General features: G+C 41.4%; 1 protein-coding gene across 1 annotated transcript in view; it reads right to left on the reverse strand.

Moving 5' to 3' along the window:
• Positions 1-24,998, reverse strand: part of LOC310742933 (1-phosphatidylinositol 4,5-bisphosphate phosphodiesterase zeta-1-like) — a 54,980-nt gene that overhangs the window by 23,744 nt on the left and 6,238 nt on the right. Inside the window, exons 3-9 of the mRNA XM_083572799.1 lie at positions 24,264-24,495; positions 14,027-14,228; positions 12,526-12,670; positions 8,765-8,917; positions 5,921-6,142; positions 4,450-4,606; positions 2,535-2,651 (exon numbers count right to left, since the gene is read on the reverse strand). Of these exons, the coding sequence (XP_083428925.1) occupies positions 2,535-2,651; positions 4,450-4,606; positions 5,921-6,142; positions 8,765-8,917; positions 12,526-12,670; positions 14,027-14,228; positions 24,264-24,495 (1,228 nt within the window). The remainder of the gene's footprint in view (positions 1-2,534; positions 2,652-4,449; positions 4,607-5,920; positions 6,143-8,764; positions 8,918-12,525; positions 12,671-14,026; positions 14,229-24,263; positions 24,496-24,998) is intronic.

A 24,998-nucleotide genomic window follows, 5' to 3' on the forward strand; every position in this document is an offset into this window, starting at 1 on the left:
TTTAAAAAACAAAAACACAACACAATGGTCATTATATTATTTTAAGACTTCATTCAAAAAAGAACCTAACATTGAAAATGGCTCTGCTTCCTCAGGCTTTGGTGTTTTTTTGGGGGGGGGGAGCAGCAGCAAAAAAACATAGTATACAAAATAAAGAAACACTTTAATCCATTCACATGCATAGTTTCAAGATTTAGTCTTGGAAAGAAAGGGTCGTGAACTTTTTGCTTTCCCAGACTCATATTCCTTGGGAATCCTCGGATTTATTTATTATCCCCATCCCTGCACAGGGAGTAAACATGTGCTTACAGAAACTGTGAAGCATGAGTTGGTCATTTAAAAACAATAATACTGATTCATAATTCTCTTTGCTTAAAAGGAAACCCAGACAGCAGAGGTAGGACCTGGTGTACTGGACATTCTTCTAAATGTCCTGCTGGATTTCACAAGGCATATTTCAAGCTGACCTTATACCTAGTATAACTTCTCCGAGTCAGGGCCAAATAAGACATGACTCTCAGGTCCACAATTAGGATCTCATGTTGGGTTGTTGTTGTTGTTGTTGTTTCTAAGTAGCCACAGTGAAGTTGTAGGGGTTTTGGACTGTGGGAAGGTAGGTCAAGCCTTTCCCCTCACACAATTTTCCTGATCAAAATTGCCCCTCCCGGAGCCGCCATTTGCTTCACAGTGGCAACTTATAGGTATAATGTGGGTATCTTTAAGTTTCTCCATCAGGCCAATAATAACTTGGAGGGAGAGAAAAAGGTGCAGAAGAAAAGGGTTAACCACACTCACTTCAATATTGCAGTCCCAATCTGATTTAACTCACCCCATATCTGCCATTTTAAAAAAAGAAAGAAAAGAAATTTTGTGGGAGATCTCTCACGACACATCTAGTGTCCTCAGACCCACAGCTAAAATGAAGGTTTTCCCTCCTCTTAGGGCTTCTTTCCTCTAAAAATTGGCTGTAATTCTGCAAACACTGGAGATTTTCCCATCCTCCCTCTTGTGTACATGTGCTGTCTTAGAACTCACAGCCTGAACATTGGAAATAGGTAATATTGGGGGAGATCTTGTGACTATAAGAGTTCCATGTGAAAGTCTGATCTTCTGTGTCTGGCAATAGCTTATGAACTGGACTGTTAACTGTTTGTCTATAAACAGTTGGGATGCATTGCGCTGTTACATGGAACATTAATATCTCTAACTTGATTTTGATAACATGATAAATACTTCAAAAATATTTGTTGGCATTAAATGACTATTTAGCATTGCTACAGTTACACTACGGATGCAACTATATGCATATATATATATATATATATATATATACACATACATACACACACACACACACACACACACACACACACACACCTGTGAGTAAATCCCATGGAACCTAGTGGGCTTACTTCTAGTAGACATGCACAGGATTGCAATGCATTTGTGTGAAAAGTTCTCATTTCATTAATGCTAAGGCAATACCTCAAAAAGCATTTTGAATTCTACAACCCCTTTTTTTGTTATTTCTCACTGTGTCAGATAAATGCAATGCAGACAATAACACTTTATTTAAATAATCACCGTGCCTTTTCCTCTAGTGCATATATCACTGCTTTTCATTTTACTTCATAAATAAAAGAAAATAATTGTATAGCTGTACTAACCCAGTTGTTTCCAACCTACACTGCAGTTGCGTGTGGGAGGCATACTAATTTTTGCTGAGTGTAAGGTTCTATTGTATATGTTGTGCTACATTAGAAGGCTTGTCTTTCAGGGGCCTTGCTATTCCCAAAAGTGTGATTTGATTCTACAATTTACCCATGCCAATTTCCTCACTGCACGCCATGTTCCTGTTTTAACATTTACGGATGCGATAGCTAAATACTGCGTGTGCGATATCTGTCTGTGATCTGTCTCAATATCAGCAAATCTTCAGTTACAACAAATGTTAGCTACAACAAAGGAGGGGCGTAGATTTAGACAGACAGCTCAATACATGACTCACTCTTAGCTCTATACTGCAAAGCATGCAGCAAGACAGGAGCGGCTATAATGGCTGGAGAAGCAGGTGGGACCTGGAGTCAGGATAGTATGTAAAAGAGGCAACAGCAGAAACAGGTTCTCTCACCTACTCCATGGACAGCAAGCAAAGAAGAGCAACGTCTACATGGGGAAAGCCAAAACACTTGCACTCTTTTACTGGAACTCAGGTGTCTCCAGTGATCTGACTGTAGCAGGAAGAGGCTGGGGATGTCTGGGCAATGCTTCTGAAGCTAGATACATAGACTAGTCCAGTCACTTCATCAGCAGCCCACAGAAATAACTCCACTGATTTGAATGGGAATTAAGCACCCTTTCTTTGCGTTGTATCCAAGTTGTGCAAGAGCAAAAGGTTGAAAAGGAATCCGTGCTGACAATCTTTCACAGGAGTGAAAAATTCTTGTAATGAAATGTCAAGCCTTGCGCCATACATAAGCAAGAAGACATGTTCTGAACGACAATAACAATGACGACAACTTGAAATCGCCTACCTATCTGACACCCAACGTTCCAGAATTCTTGAGGGTTATAATTGGAAGAGTTGGCCCGGGTTCCTTTTGGGTATATTCTTGTAAGAAATCTGACGGTGTGCTGAACAAATTCATTAGCTACAAGACATTTTTAAATTCATGTTATTGGTACACAATAGCCCAACCGATTGAAAGCAATGGTTTTTTTTAAAAAAAAAAATCTGTTTGAGTACACATGCACATTTAAAATATTCTGATGTGTATTGATGTGGCTGTTCATTTTGTCATAATCTGCTCCTTTACCTTAATTGTTAATGCCCTGGAGGGATGGGGGAGTACAAAGTTATTATCAAAAATCCATATATTTATTAGCTATACTTATATTAGCTATAAAAACTTTATTTATGTAAATCAAATGGTGTGATCACTAAAAGTGAAGAAATTGGATGGATATTAGTCCCATATTTTATTTATCAGGGCCTTTAGGCACCAGGCAAAAACTTTCCTCTATAACCAGGCCTTTGGCCTTGAACTATCTGTCTGTCTTTTAGAAATGGGTGGAATGTTTTTAATGTATTTCTTTTTTCTCTTGATTTTGATGCTCTATGGGGTGGGTGTTGTTTGTTTGTTTGTTTGTTTGTTTGTTTGTTTGTTTGTTTGTTTGGTACTCTGGGTTCCCCTGGGCAAGATAGAGCAAAGAACAAATTCAATATGTAATAATAATTATGATAATGATAATATTGTGGCCCATTTGTTATTCACTTATTTGACAGTGTTCTTAAACCAGCCACCATTTTGAAGAAAAAAAGCAGCCATGAAGCCCCAATCAGGAACATCTTCCCGATGTAGATTAGGGGCTCACACCCATTTCCTGCTGACCCTCCCTCTCTATACCTGCTACTTACCCCTGAAATGGCTGTTTACTGCAAAAGAAGGCACTCAGCAGCAAACAGCAGCCAGAGGGGGGTAATTTTCAATAGGGAACGAGTGTGAGGCCCTGATCCAGATGAGGAGCAAGCTCTGAATAGGGAGCTCATAGCTGCTGACCCCCACCCCAAGTAAAACTCAAGCACCCATTGCCCCCAAAACGCATCAGTAAAATGACATGCAGTTTGGCCTGTACCTGATATATTTCTCTTTATGGAGACTTTACATCCAGCCCAGTAGAAACAAGTCTTATGGATCAAGAGACAGTCACAGGCTCAAAGCTTACTGCATCCTACTTAGGCACACTTCCCACCCCCTTTTTCTGGTGTGGTGTTACATTTGATCATTTCTAGTCCTGATTGAAATGTACCTGGTTCAATCTGGTCATGAACTTACCTTGGAAACCCTGATGAAAACAGTACTCTCTGTATAAATCGAGAAGCGTATTCAGGCTTATTTTAATCAGGGTTAGCAAGGGACAAATTATGCCAGACCAGTTTAGAGAGTGAGTGGGAGTTTTTGTTCATTTGTTTGAGTTTTTTTGTCCCACCACTTCCCCCAGGAAAACCCACTGTTTACCACTCAGTCTGATCAAACGTCAATCCACGGAAAACCCAACTGACGTATTTTCTGCAGAGAGAGTCAGAAGGGAAGATACAGTCCTGCATTCCAGGCCAGGCTCAACTCTGCCTGGACTGGATCAAAGCAACACTGGACAGCGGAAGAAAACTGCAGTCACTTATCCGAGATTTCTTTTATTTTTATTTTTAAAAAAACAAAAGAAAACCCTGCAAGCTTCCACTTACTGATATTTTTCTCTTTTTGTATATTTTTGGCTTGGATGAAATGTAGCTAACAGCCAATCAACACAAACCTTTAGCCACTCAACTCATGCAGAGCGCTGAATCAACGCTCCAAACATCTCACTGCCTGCCAGCTGGTGACAAGCTGCCTCATAAAGTTTATTGACAGTTCAGAAGGCTTAAGCAAGAGAAAACAGCAACATTACCTGCGAGTTTTGCCAGCTTTCGGGCTTTTAGCTCACCAATTGAATTGTTTTCATAAAAAAACTGCTTTTCTCTGGAGTCTTCAAAGCTTACAAACTTCCGAGATTTGGTATAAATCACAAGTTCTGACAGTGCCAAGGCAATCTTTATTTTCTTCATCTATAAATAATATGGGAGATGACTGAAGGTTTGTTAATATATTTTTTTAAAGATACTATCTCAGTTTCAACTGAGATGTCAATTTCTGTTGAAAGCACACCAGGAAAGGGGTTCTATTCAATGTCAATCACACTCCGAGTTAAACTCATTAAAATTAAATAACGAAACAAAACTAGGTCCATTAATTTCAATAGGTCTACTCTGAGTAGAATTCAGTTGGCTGCAACTCAGTCAAATCACTATTCATATAGGTTTTCTACCTTCATTGCTCAATGCAGCATACATGGATTCCCTTCTCTTTATCTTCACAGCAACCCTAAGAAGTAGTCTAGACTGAAAGATAGTGACTTAGCCGAGCCAACTTCATGAGTAGGGATATAAACATGTTTTCCCAATCCCATTCTGAAGCTGCATGCACACCACAGGTGCCAACTCCCTGGGGCCCTGGGTGCCCGAGCACCCACAAAGTTCCTCATGAAGGGGCCGGGCACCCATGAATTTCGGTACCAGGGCCATGCACACTGCATGGCACCCACAGCCACAGGCACCCACAGTCACAACCATGTTGGCATTCCTGATACACACTATACATTTTAAAGCACATTTCCCCTCAACAAGAATCCTAGGGACTATCGTCTGCTAAGGCTGCTGAATACTGCAGTTCTGCTAGAGGTAAACTACTATTCTCAGGATTTTTAGGGGTGGGGGGGATGTTCTTTAAATATATGGTGTCTAACTACTATACTGCACCGAAGATCTGTAAAACAAGATTTGCATCCTTTATGTGTAACACTTAATGGTTAAACTATACAATATGGAACATACTGATTAAGGCTGCAGACAGTTGTTTGCAGGAAGTGCAGGTAGTTGGCACCTGTCGTATCTTAACAGGGGATACTGTTTCACAAAACAGGGGCAACCACACTGAAAGCCCTGCTCCGAGTTACTGTAGAGCAGGCATCCTCTAGCTTCAGACTTAAGGAGAAGCTCCCCTGCAGAACACACTGACCTACTGGAAATAGAAGGGAGAAGGCAGTCTCTCAAGCAACCTGGCCATGTGCTGCAAAGACCTTATACATTTGCACAAGAGCTTTGAACTTGGCTCAGTAGCAAACTGGCAGCCAGAGCAAATCCAACAAGAAGGTGTTTTGTGATGGTGTTACACTAGCTGCAGCCTCGGGACCAAAGGGCAACCCTACACAGAGCACACTGCAGTAAATCTTAGAGCAGTGAAAAAGATGTCAGAAAGAGGAGGGAGGGCTGGTGTGTTTGCTTTCTGGTAGGTTTTAAACTAGACATGACTTCAGGTCATACCTTTTGTTTTTTCCGAGGTGGAGCTGAGCCTTTCCAGCGTGCCCTTCTCTTTTTCAGCAGTGGTTGCTTGGGGTGCGAAGGGTTGTCGTCCAGCTCCTCATCACTTGTTTCTTCCTCTTCAAATTCCCCTGTCTGACCATGGCTATCCATGCCCTTCCTTGCAAGCGTTTCTTCAAGTGTCCCAATTTTCTTATTTTTAATCATTATTTTGAATTTCAGTGACTGTGATAAGAAAGCAATAAGTATTAAGAATCATAAATAACACAAGAAGGAAGAAGAAAAAGTAATAAAAATGGAAGACAGTGATTCAGAACGTGTGGGCCTCCAGGAAATGTTGCTCCAAGTCCCATCAGTCCCAGCCAATGGTCAGGGCAATGGGAGACAACATCCAAGAACCTCTGGAGACTCATGGGTTCCTATTTTGCCGTTAGCCCAAAGCTGTGCCTAACACATGAGTAGCTGTTCACTGGCACTACTTGCTGTGCTATTGATGTGTTTGCTTTGTTTGTTGCTTTTCCTCACATGTTAAACTCAGAGGTTGCCTGAGTTTGAGCCAGGTGATACCAAGCAAGCATTATCATCTTGATCAAATGAATCCTTATGGTATTTTTCACATTTCTAGTGAAAATTTGGCTTGAATGAGGTATGAAATAGGAAGAAAAGACACACAGACAAAAGAGCACATTTCGAGTTTCCATAGCACAGGAGAAAAGAAAGGGCAGGTACTCTGATTTTACAATAACTGGAATTCCAGCCCCCTCCGAAGTCCTCATACCTCCTGAATCAATTTACAGCAAATCTTTTGAGTTCTGCAGTGCATTTAAAGTTATTTATATCCCTTTCCACCTGAAATCAAGAAACGTGAACAGTACTTGCAAGATGGCATTATTTCCCAAGAGTTCTGCTTTATATCTGTAATTCTCTCCTGATCCATTTGTTCCTTTTTTGCAATTAAGAACAGTACTGCTGAGCATCTGTATGATTAAATTCTCCTCATAAAAAGTATTACACTGTACTCCCGTGTAGGTTTTAATGGTGCACCGTAGCTGAAAGAGATGGCTTTAACCCATTTCTTCTCCTTTTTTAAAAAAAAAATAATAAAACCCATCCAATTGCCAAAGTTGCATGTTCAAACTCTTGTGCTGATCAGGTTGCTGTAAACATGCAATGGCAGCCTGAGCACCACATTTCCTTGTGGACAACCTTTGGGGGGGGGGACATGCTCACCGTGGTGGGTGGGGTCAAAGGCAAAAGTGTGGAGCAACAGGTGTGACTCTCACTTTTCTACAATAGCCTATGTTCAAGCCATGCAAAATTCAGAGCTGTCAGCCCACACACCTCCCCACACTCATCTGTTCATCTAGGCAAGCAAATAGCATTACAGGCAACTCCCCATTTACGTGGCGGTTGCATTCCAAGGCACCATGTGCAACAGTGAGACGCCCGTCAAGTCTGCCCTCCCATTGTTCCGCCCTCTTTTGGTGCAAAAAAAAGGCACGTGGTCATGCGCATCCTGGATGGGGAGTTGCCTCTATTACAGTCCAAGGACACATTCCAGCAAAAAGCAGTTGAAGAGGGCACAGAGTGGGGAAGTGAGGGATGTGGCCCAATGAGAACCCTAGGGGCCAAAGAGAGAGGTCTGGAGGACAACAGCATTCAGCACCTGGGCCTGCGGTTGCTCACTCCTGGTTTAAAATTAGAACGCATCTGCTAACAGTGGACAAATCTCCAAATAAAAAACTGGGACTGTGCAAATAAAACTATTCAAATAGGTACCTTTCAAATTCACATGGGCTAGAATCCTTTTCGCACATTATTGCTACAGGAAACTCACCATTTGTGTGACTTCAGCACATGCACGACCACCAAAGTGACCACCGTTTTCAGCGCCAGAAAAGGGCAGAACGGGGTGGGCTTTCGTGCACACTGCCAACTCATGTGGTTCATGGGCTGTCACTCGGATAAGGGGGATGTTGAGTGGATGCCACAAATAGTTTAGAGACACAAGGAGCTTCAAATCCACATTAAACTCTGGTGCAGACAAGCCCTTTAAACTACAAAGGTTGGGACAAAAGTGTCGATCTTTATCACTCAATTGTTGTACTCCATCCCAGCTTTTCCAAATGCCATCCCTTGAAGCTGCCATGGGAAAAGTTGCTAGGATAGTGCATGAAGTCATTGGCCCCCTTGTTTTGTCCTGATTCATAGCTGTGGCGACACAGAGAACAGCTTGCAGCCAAGTAGCTTTCATGGCAAGCCATGCTTGTCAACCTCAAGTAAGTACAGTTGCCTATCTGGTGTTTTCATTCAAGAACTATGGAATGTAGATGTAGGATGGGGGGAAAACATGTGCAAACTCCCAGAATGCATATTTTAAAGTCTGCTTTGAAAAGCAAATGAGGGATATGGAGCTCAGATTGTGAGACTTTTAATGCATTCCACACAAGTATCTTTCTGACATGTCGCAGGCTTTTGTTTTGTTTTAGAATTGCATAACTAAAATCGCATAACAAATATAAGGTGTGTTATCATCCTTAGGGTAATAATAAATCATGAATATATGCATTGGAAGGTTCAAGGGAATCTACAATGCATTGTATTTCCAATGTTTTGGTCTACACTTGAATTTTTTGACACGCATATTTTCTTCTTAATCTGGGGGGTGGCGTACTGGTGTTTTCTATTTGTACAATAACTCTATACCAAACAGACTGCATTCCAGGTGTAGTTAATTCTGCATATTTTAATGGGAGGAACATGATAAATTTCTTAGGAAATAACCATGCCAACTGCAGTGATTTCCTCCTTGTTATCCTTTATGAAAGAGCAACTCAGTTTTGTTACCTCAGGGGAAGGGAGCTCAGTTGGCATTATATCATCAATCGCAGATATAACCAACATGTCACCCAGGATATTTGTCAGATAATCTGCCATTACTTCCTGCTGTTTAGGGCTACAGTGATTCTCCAAAGACAGTATCAGAGGATAATCGGAGACCTGGAAGTACAATTCAATGAATACTGTAATTCCCAGTTACACAAATATGAAAATCTAAAACAAGAGAAAAGAATACTATGAGAAGCATGCACTGTTATCTGCAATAAAGATACAAAACAATGCTGCGACATCTTATATCCCAGCTGATTTGTCTAGGCAGAAGCAACCCCTCTCAAAGAAATGACAGTTCTCTTTTGTGCTACAGACCACACACAAGTGCTGTTCTGGGATTTGGGTATACATTTTACCTTACAGAACCAGTGGTGGTATTGTAATGCATGTGCATCAGTGATAGGTTAATCTTCGAAGAGCTGCTTCAGGTATACCCAAGAACTCGGATATCTCCAAAGGGATTTTCTAGCTATTCCACTTTACGCAAGGTCAATGTCATATTACGAACAGATTTGTGGGGGCTGGGAGGTGAGATGAGGGGACACACTCCTTTTCTAAAAGCAGTTTGTCGTACGGCATGGGGAGATGCTCTTAAGAGAAGCAGACACCATGGGAACTAGCAGCATGGTTCTCTGGACCTTGGCTATAGGCATTTTCCCTCACCCCACAATATTCCTCCAAGCATTCTCAGGACTGTGTTAATGTGGCGATTTCTCATATGAACTAGGATCATCCTGGATACAGCTACTGATTTATGCGATGCTGACAGCTTCAAGGCAAAGGGAACTGACCAACAGCAGCTATACCCGTGGGAAAGCCCAAGAGTCATTCCATGTGTGTGAGCATTACGTGGAAACAAAACTGGCCATGAAACAGCCCTGCAGCTACAAACCACAGCTTGTAAAGGATTTGGATATAAGGTGAGTCATGTTCAGATTACTATCCTGAAGTTTCATTGTTGCCGCAGCGGAGGCTGGTCCATTAGGGTGAATGAGTCACTTCCCCACCAACCTCACTCTGCTCTCAGAAAATCCCCACCTGTCTGACTCTCATTTGCAATTAAACCAGCTTTGCCATAGCAGGATTGGGGCAAAACTTTGGCTCTGGTTCCACCTTCTGTTAGTCTCTTTACCTTCTGCCCTACCAATCACAATGGGTACCAACCACCACTGTGTTGCTTTAGTTTATGGTGCCATCCAGACATATACAAAGAGAAAAGAGTATGCTAAAATAAGTGTATACAAGATTTCCCTTAATAAATAAATGCCAGATATGTGCAAGAGTTACTTTTTTTGTTTGGCTGCGTAATCTCCTTCAAAACCAACTGAACCAGATTGCCTTTTGATTTAAAATGCTAAAGATTTAAGACTGACAGGTGAAAGCCTCTTTCGTTTTTGTCCTTGGCACCAGATGGAAATAGTTTATCTGCCACATTTCATCTTATCCTTTGTTGAAGGGAAAATACTCCGGATTATCCCATTTTCTCTTCACGAGAATTCTGTGAAGTAAGCTCGGATGAGAAATAGAACTTGCCTGTGGCCACAAAGTAAGCTTCCTGGCAGAGCAAGGCCATCTTCAAAAGCTTGTGCAGGTATAAACCATGGAAAGAGTGCAGAACTATTAGTGCCAGCTTCACTCCCACCAGCTGCACCTCCAAACTTCCCCAGATGACAATCCCATGGTTAGGTTCCCTCCTGGCCATATTAACCAGAGTTCAGACTGCCTTGCTTTTATATTGGTTGAAATTACAGCATATGCCAGATTCAAGGTTGCCCCAAAAGACCATTATTTGAAGCAAATTTCTAATAGGTCTGCGCAAAGCTGGGCCAGCCAATGTGAAATCCATATAATCAATTATAGACTGATTGTTGGTGGTGTGCAAGATTGCAACCCCTATATTTGCAAAGTATTATAAATGAAGTTAAAGGGTGGGGCCTTCTGTTAGCTACTGTAGATCTCATATCCAAATATGTAATTCTCACCAATTTATTCAGGGAAATCCAATCATGGTCTTCCAGTTTTGTTTTGTTTTTAATTACAGGTTGATGCGTTGAGGAAGGTATGCACAGTTTTGAGATTTCAAACTATACCCACAACATATCTGGGTGGGAGATATACCAGGATACCTGCAAATCTAATGTTTGTATACTGTGGCCAAGGAGAGTTGGAAATATTGTTCATTATGTACTGTATTGCTCCCTGTTAAATTCTCCTAGGGTTAGTTTTTTTAAAAAGAATTCTCCAGTTTCCTTTTTTGAATAATAGGGAGAAAACCTGTCATTTGTTGATGGATGAGGATAAATTCATGACATAATAAGGTTTCTACGTTTGCATTAGCAGCCCAGTCAATGAAGCAAAATTTCATTGTACAACACAGGGCCCCATATGCTGTTAAAGTGTACTACTTTGCTGTGTTGTGGTTGTTGTTGTTGTTTTGAATGACCAATAGTTTTTCACAAATACATTTGACTGACTGGCACTATTTGTTGTGAGAGTGAATTTCACAGGTTAGCTATGAGCAATGAGAGTGATGAAGTACCTCATTCTGCCTGTACTGAGTCTTCCAGCATTCAGCTTCATTAGACATCCCTGAGTTTTAGTGTTTATTAGAGAGTGCCCTTTCTCTATCCACTTCTTGTCTCAGCTAAGCATGTGGAAAATCCCTCTTCTGACCTTACTACATTAAAGTCAAGAGTGGCAAAGGTGGTGCAGATGGTGGGGGCAGATCTGGCCAAAACACACACACACACACACACACACACACACACACACCCCTCCTGCACAGTTTATGTCCACACATGTTCAACAAATGCCAGAAGGCTACTGGCATACTGGCTTTTTGACCTCTGCACTGCATCCCTGTTTCTAACTGTTGCAACTTGTTTCATCTTGTGGGGATGGTTAAGGAATGGGCCAAAATGCCTTTAGGTCCTTTCCAACACTTTTCATTCACCTACCCACCCACAACAAACATGATCAAAACAGCAAAACCTGAAATGCACTATTTCTTAACATTATTAATTTTAAGACATTTCTACACCACCTTTCATTTGCCCAAAGCTAAAATTCAAAAAGCAAATATCATTAGCATATTTACACTGCAATGCTATGGATGCCTACTCAGAAGGAAGTCCCACTGAGCTCAGGGAGACTTCAATCATGTGCAAAAGTGTGTGGCAGAGATGGGGAACCAGTAGCTCTCCAGATGTTGTCGGACTCTTGTCTCCCATTAGCCCTAGCCAGCGTGGCCCATGGTCAGGGATGATGGGAACTGGAATTCAACAACATCTAGTTCCCCAACTGTGCTGGATGCAATTATCAGCTTAATTTTTTTAAAAAAAACTAACAATAGTAAGAGAACAGCATAAAGATAAAATAAAACTCAGAAAACAATCAGAAACAGCAATAAATAATTACCATCCATAAGCATAGCTGTCAACATTTCCCTTTTCTTGCAAGAAATCCTATTTGGAATAAGCGAATTTCCCGTAAAAACAGGGAAACATTGACAGCTATATCCATAAGAAAAAGCTTGGGCAAATATGAATCTTTTCACCTTTAGCTCTGCACAGTCAGTGCCAGGCAAACATTCTTGGGGAAAGTTCCATGGGTAGGACACCATCACATACACTATCTATGGCCAAAACTCTGAAAGCACCTTGGTCATTGTGCTCTGTTAACCGCCCCCCCCCCCAATTTGTCGCACATGTACCTACCAAAAAGGCATACTTGCTGATCACCTGGATGACGGTCTTAAAGCTAATTTTGCTAGTTAATGTATGTCCATGATAAACAACAGGATCATTGTTTGGTCCATCCCAGCAGTCAATTTCTAAGCAGCGGCATCCTTTCATTAGAGCACTAGAAAGAAAGAAAGAAAGAAAGAAAGAAAGAAAGAAAGAAAGAAAGAAAGAGGGTTGCTGTGAGGATAATATGTAGAGTGGGAGATCCAGGTACCTCATCCTGGGCTCCCTGGAGGAAAGGTGGAATATATGTAATAAATAAAGGAACAAATCTCTGCAAATGCAAAATAGCACCCCAGGTAGATGATCTGGCTAGCACCCTTCTCTCTGACAAAGGATGCTTCCATACAGGTGCTTACTGGGGGATGGGTGCTCCTCATGCATGCAATTTTTTCACAGCATCTATATCTTTTTCTATATCAGCATCTTTTTCACAGCATTGCTGGTATCTGCTTTGCCCTCCTCTGATTTTGACTCCTCCTAAGAACCTTACACCATGAATAAAGCTACCCCACAACTCCCACTCCCACTCAGCATCTAGTGGAGAGCCCCACAGGTACCATCACCTGAAGGATAGGACATGGATCCATTTGGACTCACAGCAGCTTTTCAGAGAAAGCAGAGCTAGAGGCAACCCTTAGGCTGCCCAACTATGAAAGCTCACAACTGGGGCCAGGCAATGGTTGGGACTACATCCCTGGTTTGCTGCTCTGAGCGTCTTTGCATCCAGTTAAGAATGAGGGAGAAATTTGATGCGCTTTGCATTTAAAGTCGAATCTACCTAATTCACACTCCAACCCTTGTGGTGCAGTTCACCAACCAAATGGAAAGCAAAAATGCATATACCAGGGGAAAGTGTGTATCAGTGAGTATATTAGTGAATGCAACACACTAAAAAGTCTTGTATAAGGGGAAATTGCCTGCAAAAAATGTCTATTAGGCAAAACTGCATAAAAAAATGTGTGTCTTAGGAGACATGTGCACTAAAATGCCGGTGATTTTTCATGAGGACTTTTTAAACACACACACAAACTGAAGTGGAAATATGGAGAATTGATATTAAGATTGGCAAAATAAGAAATCGAGAAACCAAAATTGACAGATTTACCCACCCCTAAATCCATTTTCTGATATTCATTCCATAAGGAGCTGGCTGGGATCCTAATCTCCTACAACTAACTTGCCCTCCTGCCAATACCCAAGTAGAGGCCTAGTTGGAAGAACATGTTATGTATGTATGTATGTATGTATGATCTGATTTCCATCATGCCTTTCTTCCTGAAAGAGCCCAGGGCAGCAAACACAGCAATGATTTTAAAAAACCCAAAGACTAAAGGCAATTTTAAAACATTATTTAAAAATAAAAGTTTAAAAACATTCTCAACCAGCAATCTGGTGGGAAAACATGAGGCGCTGCTTCTCTGAATTACTTATTCTACCTGATAAACTACTATTTTAAAATGGGCACAAATACCTTGCATAACCCCACAGGTGACTTGGCCCTATTAGCTGGTCAGATATGAGGTAGGTGTTGTGCGAGGATGAAATAAAGTATTCACACAGTGGACGAGTCATATCCTGGTAAACAGTTTTGTGCTCAGATTTAAATACCATGCATTCCTCAGATGTCATATATCTTAGAAATCCTTCAAATGTCATCTGTGAATTTTTCTTTGCTGAAAGCCAGAATATTACAGGGAAAATAATTACTGTACATCTCTACTATGATTCCTTACAGAATTAAGCAAAATTTCAAACCATTTCAGATTAAATATGTTAATGCAACATGGAGCATGTGGGTGTAAAATCACATATAGAGGCTTTTGCTCTTATTTCAGGGATGAAGAATCTGTGGCCCTCCAGATGTTGTTGAACTCCCAACTTGCACCATCCTAGACTACTAGACTTGCTGGCTGGGGCTGACGAAAAGTGGTCCAGCATATGAAGGGTCCACCGAAGTTATCTCAAAAGAATATTGGAGAGATATGATTTTGCTCATCGTTATCCCGGATAACCACTGTAATGTGTGATATATAGGGCTGCTTTTGAAGAGCACTTGGTAAATCCAATTGGTACACATTGCAGCAGCCAGTTTTAGGGTTGACTGAGAGAATGTAAAGGTAAAGGGACCCCTGACCATTAGGTCCAGCCGTGGCCGACTCTGGGGTTGCGGCGCTCATCTCACTTTATTGGCCGAGGGAGCCGGCGTACAGCTTCCGGGTCATGTGGCCAGCATGACTAAGCTGCTTCTGGCGAACCAGAGCAGTGCATGGAAAGGCTGTTTACCTTCCTGCTGGAGTAGTACCTATTTATCTACTTGCACTTTGACGTGCTTTCAATCTGCTAGGTTGGCAGGAGCAGGGACCGAGCAATGGGAGCTCACCCCATTGCAGGGATTCGAACCGCCGACCTTCTGATCGGCAAGTCCTAGGCTCTGTGGTTTAACCCACAGCGCCACCCGCGTATGCCATTAATCCATGCACATACACTGCATGCATGTGTAACAAATAAACACGGCGCATGATCTTTGCAATCTACCCCAATTGCCAGTGTGGCTCTGTTAAAAGTGCAAAGGCATATTGTCAGAGCTACCCTAGGTCCCAGCTCACAAAGGACCAACGCTGCTTCGCTGTTAAGTATAAAAGTCTTTATTGAAGTTCAGTTTCACTTCCAGAGCCGCAGCGCGCAGCTCTACGTCTCAACTGTCAGACCGCTGATGCTCCGTCTGAGTCTCCTCCCCCTTGACACCAATTTAAGATTCTAGCCTTGCTCCACCTTTTCCGCTGCTCCTTCCTCCTCTGGGTCCGCCTGCCCGCCGGGGTTCTGCCCTTTCTAGCCTCTTCTGCCGCTGATTCCCCTGAGCCTTCTCCCTCCCTCCGGCGGGCTTTAGGAGCTGGTTCCCCATCCGGGTCTCCTGCTGTCCCGCGTGCCTGCACATTTGAACTTGGCGCGCGCGCCCAGCCAGCAGCCTTCCTCCTGACCGTTTCACTGCTGCTGTCACTGCTTCCCCCTTCGGGGGGGCTAGCTGCAACTGACCTCCCTTCCGTTCCCCCACTCTCCGATGGAGGCGTGGTCAGCCCTGACTCCCTCTCTGGAGGAGACACTGGCCCTGACACATGTGACTCTTCCCCCCCACTACGCTCTGGTGGGGAAACTGGTCCCGATCCTCCACTGCTGCTTTGGGGTTCCCCTCTGGCTCCTTGTTTCTGGTGCGTCCCCCCTGGGACCCCCCTTGCCCTGACCATCGGCGCCCCCTTCTGGGAATCTTCTGATTCGCTGGAGAAGCTCATGGAATCTCTCGGGCCACTGTCATACTCCCCTACGCTGCCCTCGGATTCTTCCCCTTCGCTCTCCAATTCCTCTCTCCCCATTGCTCCTGCTCCTGATTCCCTGACACATATACTGGAATATTGTGGAAGACCACTGTGATTTCAAGGCATTTTAGGTGGGGCAAAACATGCCTGGAAACTCTCTGTGGCATCCTGAGGCTTTTAAGCACTTAATCCTATTTCTATCTTGTTTTTCTATAAAATATAATACTCTAAAAGTTAGTTATACATCGAGATGGTACCATGCGGAAATTTTAATCTCTATATAAGTCTCAGCAGGATCCCACAGCAACATCTGTTGACTCACGTTAAGCTCATGGTCCCCTAGGATCCCAGGATCCTTTTCATATGCACTGCTAGTAAGCAGGCATCCTCTATCTTATATTTGACTCATTGACTCAACTCAGTGTGATGCAGCAGCAAAAAAACCCCACCAGTATTCGAAGTGTGGCCTGACCGAGGCAGAACAGAGTAGTACTATTACTTCCCTTAGGGACGCGGGTGGTGCTGTGGGTTAAACCACAGGGCCTAGGACTTGCTGATCAGAAGGTTGGCGGTTCGAATCCCCGCATCGGAATGAGCTCCCATTGCTTGGTCCCTGCTCCTGCCAACCTAGCAGTTCGAAAGCACATCAAAGTGCAAGTAGATAAATAGGTACCACTCTGGTGGGATGGTAAATGGTGTTTCCGTGTGCTGCTCTGCTTTGCCAGAAGCAGCATAGTCATGCTGGCCACATGACCCAGAAGCTGTACGCCGGCTCCCTCGGCCTATAGAGCGAGATGAGTGCCGCAACCCCAGAGTCGGCCACGACTGGACCTAATGGTCAGGGGTCCCTATACAAAGGTATTACTTCCCTTGATCTCGATACAATACTTCTGTTGATGCAGCCTAGAATAGCATTAGCTTGATTGTAGGGGGGGGGCTTAAAGTGCTCAACAAAAAGATAAAACAATAAAATTGAGAAAAAATGTTTTGTGTTGCAAACTTCCCTGAGATCTTCAGGTGAAGGGCAGTATACAAATTTAATAAATAAATAAATAAATAAATAAATAAATAAATAAATTAAATGACCATACTTTTAAACCATACAAAAAGTTCCATTCTCATGGATCATATAAGGACATTTGAGCTACTTTTTGTGGGTTGTAAAAAGTTTTGTCTTTATTGTGTTTGGTATTCAAATTTGCATTTGAGGCTGGGGGTGTTTGTAGTGAGGTGGGGAGAGAGAGTTTGAACCTTTTAAGAGGTGCAAAAGGGAGGAGACAGCTTGGTGTTCACAGAGTTGCGAAGTGCTTAGCCATCTTTATTTCTACATAAAGTACATTTTATCTTTACTTCTGTTCTTCCCTTTGATCCCAATTACTTCCAAGCCTCTCTTTCTTAGACTGCAAGCCCTTTGGGAAGAGAGAAACCATATTTTTCAAGGAGAAAGACTGTTCTGCATCTGAGCCCCTGGGAGAGGCAGGCTGTAGCTAATTAAATAACAACCCAATTCTTTGCTTTACTACAAAGTGGGAGAGGATAGGATTGGGCTGTTAGGCTCTTAGAAGCCGTGTAAGAAGGCAAGCCATCCCCTTGCGCCCGTGCTGAAAGCAAAACATGCATCTAAACTGTTCCAAACTTTCAGGAACATGTCCTTCCCAGCACCACTGTGTTGTAAGAACCCGGTATTGTTTTCCAGCACTGCTGGTCATAGGGGCCAATAAGACAGATGCAAAATTAATATTCACCAAATATGTAGCTACATATATTGTTTTTCCTAGCATAATTATGAGTGCAAGACCAAGTCTTACTGGGGACAGAGGTTATTGCCTAACACAACTTGAAACATGGGGAGGGGGGGAATCCCAACCAGTGCCAATAGGGGGTTATTTTCCTAAGTCTCCTATTTGCCCGGGGACGGGGGCTGTACATCACAATGTGGGAGTGTGAAGAGGTAAGTCTCCCCTCCTTGTGGACAGCCTTCCCAGTAAGAATTGTGCTGCATGTCTGTCTCCAGAGACAATGGAAGAGAGTGCCATGGGGGGGGGAATCAAACCATTGGAGAGTTACAGTGTTTGCTGTACACAAAGTGGGAGAGACATGTTTTATTGGAGGTAGGGCAAATGAAGGTGTCCGGTAAAAGTAGCACACACAGCTGTCTGATATGTACAAAGCAAACAACTACTTTATCTGTACCTTTTGTAAGGTAAAGGGTAAAGGGACCCCTGACAATTAAGTCCAGTCACAATATTTTGGCGAACAGACTCAGGAAATACTTAACAAAATCTATTCATAAAGATCAAGCGGGATTCCTCCCTAACAGGCAATTAAAAGATAACGTTCGGCATATACTGGACATTATTGAGTACTTGGATCTTAGGACCGACATTCCTGCGGCGATGATTTTTATCGATGCCGAAAAGGCTTTCGATAATGTTTCTTGGAGGTTTTTAATACAATGTATGAAAACAGTAGGAATAGAAGGACCATTTTTGGAAGGTATTAAAGCAATATACTCAAGCCAAAGGGCCAAACTGATAATTAACAATAATCTCACTAATTCTTTTACAATTGCAAAGGGCACGAGACAGGGGTGCCCATTGTCTCCCCTTCTATTTATTATGGTTTTGGAAATAATCGCAAATAAAATAAGGAAAACACCAAAAATAAGAGGTATAAGAATTGGAGAAAAAGAATATAAATTAAAGGCTTACGCCGATGATTTGGTATTGTCTTTAGAGGACCCAATAGAAAGTGCCAGTAATGCCCTGGAGTTATTAGAGGAATTCGGTAAATTGTCTGGGTTTAAGTTAAATAAAATAAAAACTAAGATCTTAACAAAAAATTTGGCCGAAGATGTAAAAAACCAGCTAGAACTAAAAACAGGTATTAAAGTGGTGAAAAGGGTAAAATACCTGGGAATATGGATCTCCCCGAAAAATATAAATTTAGTGGAGGATAACTACACTAAGGTCTGGAGAGAAATTAAGAAAGACTTAGATACTTGGAATAGGTTAAAATTGTCCTGGACAGGAAGGATGGCCGCGATTAAGATGAGCATTCTTCCGAGACTACTGTTTTTATTCCAGAATATCCCAGTAATTAGAGGTACGACATGTTTTAAGAATTGGCAAAGAACTTTAGCTAAATTTATATGGCAAGGGAAAAGGGCAAGAATTAAATTCAAACTCCTCACGGATCTAAGAGAAAGAGGGGGTTTTGCAGTTCCGAACTTAAAACTTTATTATGAGGCCGCTTGTCTTTGTTGGATAAAAGAATGGGCCATTTTAAAAAACACGGATTTGTTGGATCTAGAGGGATTTAACATTAGATTCGGCTGGCATGCTTATTTGTGGCATGATAAAGGAAAGATCCACAGAGGCTTCTCTAATCATATCATTAGAGGCTCGTTATTAGAAGTTTGGAACAGGAACAAAAAGCTGATTGAAAGAGACACCCCTTGGTGGCTTTCACCTATTGATATCTTAACAATAAAAAAGTTAAATCTGGAAGGTGAAAGATGGACATACGAAGATCTCCTAGTTAAATCAGAAAGAGGGTGGAAAATTAGACCGTACGAAGAGCTAAAGGATAAATTAACTGGATGGATACAATTTCACCAAATTAATGCGTTATGGTACGATCATAAAAAAATAGGAATGAGTGAAAAAAAGTCCAGGTACCAGGTGGAAATCTTAGAAAATAATACTAAACTTTTATCCAAAATGTATAACCAACTGTTAGACTGGGATACTAAAGATGAAGAGGTGAAAGGAGTCATGGTCAAATGGGCCAGAGACCTTGGATATAATCTGGAGTTTGACAGATGGGTAAAACTTTGGAAGAAAGGTATGAAGTTCACAGCATGTGCTGCTCTCCGAGAAAACATGGAGAAAATGATGTATCGTTGGTACATCACCCCGGCAAAACTGGGGAAGATGTATAAGACCGGAGACAGCACATGCTGGAAATGTAAAACTAAAGAGGGTAATTTCTTTCACATGTGGTGGACCTGTGACGAAGTGAAAAGATTTTGGGGACAAATTTACGATGAATTAAAAAGAATACTGAAATACACCTTCCCCAAAAAACCTGAAGCGTTCCTTTTAGGTATGATCGGAGAGGAGATCAAAAATGAAGACCAAACATTCTTTCAATATGCAATGGTGGCCGCCAGGATTTTGTTAGCGCAAAACTGGAAAACTTCCAATATCCCCACCATTAGAGAATGGCAAATGAAATTATATGAGTATATAGAATTAGCTAGAATGTCACAAAAAATTAGGCATCAAAAAATCGTTAAGTTTACGAACGACTGGAATAAATTTGTAAGTTACATTGAAATTAATCTAGGTATTACCAAAATCACAGTGGGCGGAATCTAAAACCTGCGATGTAAAGAGCTGATATAATACAATCTGCAGATAAGCGACGAGTTTATTTTGCCTAAACTGAGATGGAAGGAAGTCAATTGAGTGATGTTATGTTGGTTTGTTTGTTTTATGTTTATAGGCGTTGTTTGTTGTTGTTGTTTGTTTGTTTGTTTGCTTTTTTTTCTTTTCAGTCTTTTTTCTTTTTTGTATTGTTTGATGTCGTTTCCAAAATATCAATAAAAAGATTAGTAAAAAAAAAAAAAAAAAAAAGTCCAGTCACGAACGACTCTGGAATTGCGGCGCTCATCTCGCTTTAAAGGCCGAGGGAGCCAGCGTTTGTCCGCTTCCGCAGACAGTTTTTGCTGGGTCATGTGGCCAGCATTTTGTACTACAGGATATAACGGCATTTTTGTACAAATGTCTTGATTTGCTTACACTGCAGTATGCTAGCCGTGTCTACTCAGATGTAAGTCTCACTGAGTTCAATGAGAATTAGGGCTTATCCACACTGCCATACTTATCTTTTGCTCCAAGCTTTCAAGGCACACGTCCGCGCTTTTAAACTCCAAATCTGAGTGAGCTTATTTTCGTATGAGCTTTCCCCACAAAGAAACTCTCTTTAAAGCTGGAGCTCAATGAACGTCAATTCAGGTTTTCTGCAGATCGCTGTTTGCTCCAATTCAGCAGTAAAGAGCAGGCTTTCGTGCGGAAAGCTATGGGGCAGGAGTGCTCAGATGCAAAGCTTTAAAGAGCCAATCATGCCTGGAAAGCATGGAGGAGAGGTAAGTTTGGATAAGCCCTTACTCGCAGGTAAGGGTAGATAGGCCTACAGTCTCAAATTGATAAAATAAGACAGTTTCACTGGTTTCATAGTGGATAAACTATCACTTTACTATAGCCTCCCCTTTTTTCCCACATTGTTGGTGCTGTGTTGCTGTTTTCTTCTGAGTAATTTGCAATTGCGATTCTGACTGCAGTTAAAAGGCAAATGATCGGCTCTGCATCTCATTCTGCAATTTTTAAGGCTTGATAACCAGGAAGAGTCACCAACAGTTCCTGAAGTACAACATAACAACCTATTGATTTGATACTTATTAATGATTTTGGGAAATGTGCTATAACTGGACTGTTCCCAAAAAGACATAAAATCTGCCCCTTGAGAACTGAATCTCCAGTAAAGATTGTGAGTTAACTTTTAAATCCATTTGAGTTTAAGTAGGGTCCAATGCTTGATGTGTAACCTCAAAAAGAAGTCTGAATGATCACATATTGTACTTTGGCATGTGCACTAGAGTACAAATCATAATACAAGATGCAGCCCAGAGACTGAGAATTCTTAGTGGCTCACATCAACAGACAGCTGAGGGGTGGGGGTCAAATGGCAGAGAATCAGAAAATTATAAAGGTGCAGTTCTGGGATTAAGGTTTTGAGATTGCGCTGTTACAATTTTTGTGTAGACAGCAGCCAACTGAGCTGGCACAATCTCACTCCCTTTAGAAGGTTTTTGCTTTAAGTGCACCGCTCCACTTCTCTCGTGTTTTACATCAGCTGAAGAAATGAGGCCACAACCATTATTTCTCTTTCCATCCTGACTAGTGTGAATAATTCATTTCTGTCATTTTTGCAACATTTCCATGTAATATCCAAAAATATATTGCTAGTCATTTTCCCCCTGCTGTCTTTTCCTTCGGCTAATTTGACCTGTTTCCGTAACATGTTCCTTCTATCTTCTTCTTTTCTTAAAAAAACCTTTTTTGATCACTTCTGAACTTTATCCAAATTGGAGTTTTTAAAATACACTGTCCACAGCTGAATAGACTGTCACATAATGCATCGTAAACTGGCTTTGAAACTAACAAAAAAAAACTACATAAAAAGACCAAAATTCTTTTTTGGTTAATGAAGTCACTGACATTACTGACAAATAATATTTTGAGAGGGTCGAGCCAATTTTCCTATGCTTCTCACACAAAATGTTTGAACAGAAGAACGTGGGTTCTCTGTAATAGCTTGAACAGCTAGAGGTAGAATGGGAAAGTATGGAAGTTATTGAAATACAGGGTTGATATTTCAATAACTTCCATACTTTCCCATTCTACCTCTAGCTGTTCAAGCTATTACAAAGAACCCACATTTCAAGATGGATGGGCTCAGACTGCCCTACTTAACAGCCAGTGAGCCAGACAATCCTTTCTGAAATCACTTTGTTCCTTACTTCTCAGATTACAATCACAAATTGTCTTCTTGTTCTCACAGTATCCGAAGGTAAATATATGCACCCTGATTCAAAGATATATTTGCCTGGCTCTGCGTTTTTCTGATGCTGCAAGGTTCACATCCCTTTAGCCTTTTCTCATTGGAAAAATGAACATATTTGTTGTTTCCTTCTGTATCTCTTCCTAAAGTACTGTGTGTTAGCAGGGGTTGGGGTTGGGATACCTCTTCTAGGGAAGACTGTTCTACCTTCCCAAATGTTTAACTCACCTTGTAATTGGCATGGTTTTTACCATTTTGGGGGGCTGTTGGATTTATTTTTTGCTGTTTTATATTTGCTTTTGTATAGTCATTTGAGATTGTGTACTACTTTACTGTTGTTGTTGTTTTTATTTTATAAGTTTATTATAATATACCTTGTACATTCCAGGAATAGGAAGACAAAATATTTATCTTTTAAATACTATTTCACAGGCAACCAACGTTTTGTAGAGTACTCAAACTGTGAACACACCATTATTTTACATGCAAGCATTCTATTTTATGCAGTTTCCAACAACTCTCTTGATTGCTAATCCTTGTAAGCATAATTGTTGATACTTTTTTTTAGCTTACATCATTTCAGATTTACCAGCGTTGGATTACACCTACTATTTCATTGCCTACCTGCTTGAAGCATTCTCTTAACTCTCTAAAGCCTACAGCTTCAAGCACGTCTAGATGATATTTTTCTCCAAGCCACATAGCTTGTGATGTTGATCTAAACCTTTGCACAGAGACTGATAAGGAGAATTATACTTCAGTGATTTAAATAGATATGCCTCTGGCCTGTTATGCCATTTATGAATTTCTGCTGGTGGGTCTCCAGGATCTGGAAGGTTACCAAGTTTCTGACCATACATATTTATTTTTCATTCAACCTGTCCTACCAGCATTTTGACAGGCTGAGAAACTAGACTTGTCAATTGATCTTGGTTAGGTTGAATCAAGGCAAGATTGAAATATCAAAGGACTATTAATGTTATATTCAAAAGAGGGCACTAACTCCCCTCATTGATGGAGTCCAACTTTCCATAGTAATACAGGTCCATCCGGCGTGCCACTCGTTATCTGCATATGTGAGATGGCCACTATCTTTTCATCTGATCCAGTGACCATCATTTGCACCTTTGTAGTCAGGACTGGACTACATCAGGCCCCCTTTAATAACCATTTGGAAGTTTCAACTGGCACTAAATATAGCAGCTCATCTTACAATAGGTGAGTCGCTAACATCACATTATACAAGTCTTTCAGCATTTTCATTAGCTTCCTGTTGCTCTCCAGAGATAATTCAATATGCTGGTTTTGATTTATTAAACTTGGTCCAGCCTATGTATGTGAGAGGGTTCCTCCTCAAACTGGGCCCAGGCCATTCCTCAGGAAAAATCAAAGGGTGAGGGAAATCAACGGGGGGGGGGGGTCACTGCTCAAAGACACCACATGTACCTTTTGGTAACAGAGCCCAGTAGCGCACAGTTCTCTTACCCTTGTCTCATCTCACAGGACAAGACTGGAGGGGGGGTGTTGGGCACCACTTTCCAAAGGTACTCTGTGAACCTTTCAGTAATTGTACCCAAGAACAGACACTGTCCAACTTCAAGCTCTAGCGTAATGTTGCATTCCCATGCACTGAACTAAGTTGTTCATTTTCTAATAAATATGTATAAGATTGCACCATACTTAAAGATAAAAAATAGCTACCAGTGATTAATGCTATTAAAAATATTGTAAGAACAATTGTGAAATTAGATATTTAAAAATCCAGTGTACCTTCTTCGATGGGCTCAAACTTTGCAATGAGTTGAGCAGCAACCACTTCATCAACTTCAGGCTGAAATTGTTCATTTCTAAGAAACTGGACTAGATTTGAAAGTGGGAGCAATTTGTGGTTCGGAGACTGAGTTTTGAAAAGATCATGGATTTCACATCTGTGTGCTATCGTACGATAAATTCCTCTAAAATCTTCTATAGTAATAGTTCCAGACTTCAATGAATCACTTGCCTGCTTAAAGGGGAGGGGGTGAGTTAAGAATAATGCATAACAAAATGCACAGCATGACATCATTAATGCAAAAAGATAAGGACAGGCACTTCCATGAAACCATCAGATACAGTACTTCTTAGACAGAAAATTTGTTTTTTTTAAAAACTATCTATATATTTCTTTTATGGTGATAATGTTAAAAATGAACATAAAAAGTACTGCTGTATTAGACAAAAGGCCCACCTACTATAGCATTCTGTTTCCAACAGTGGCCAGCCAGGTATCTCCAAAACGTTTGCAGGAGGACATAAAAGCAACTAAGGATGAGAGAGGTCTTCAAAACGTACACAGTCCACTTAAAAAACCTGCATGTTGAGCTCTTCAAATCTTATGAACCAGTGGAATGGGACTTTGGGGACACCAGGATCAGACAGAGAAAAGGGCTGTGTAGGGAAAGGGATGCTTTGCATTTCTCTGCATGGAAAAGCTTTTCTCTGATATAATCAAATGCAAGGTAGAGT

Source organism: Podarcis filfolensis (assembly GCF_964270895.1).
Source record: "Podarcis filfolensis genome assembly, chromosome: 10".
In the NCBI taxonomy this organism is placed as follows: Eukaryota; Metazoa; Chordata; class Lepidosauria; order Squamata; family Lacertidae; genus Podarcis; species Podarcis filfolensis.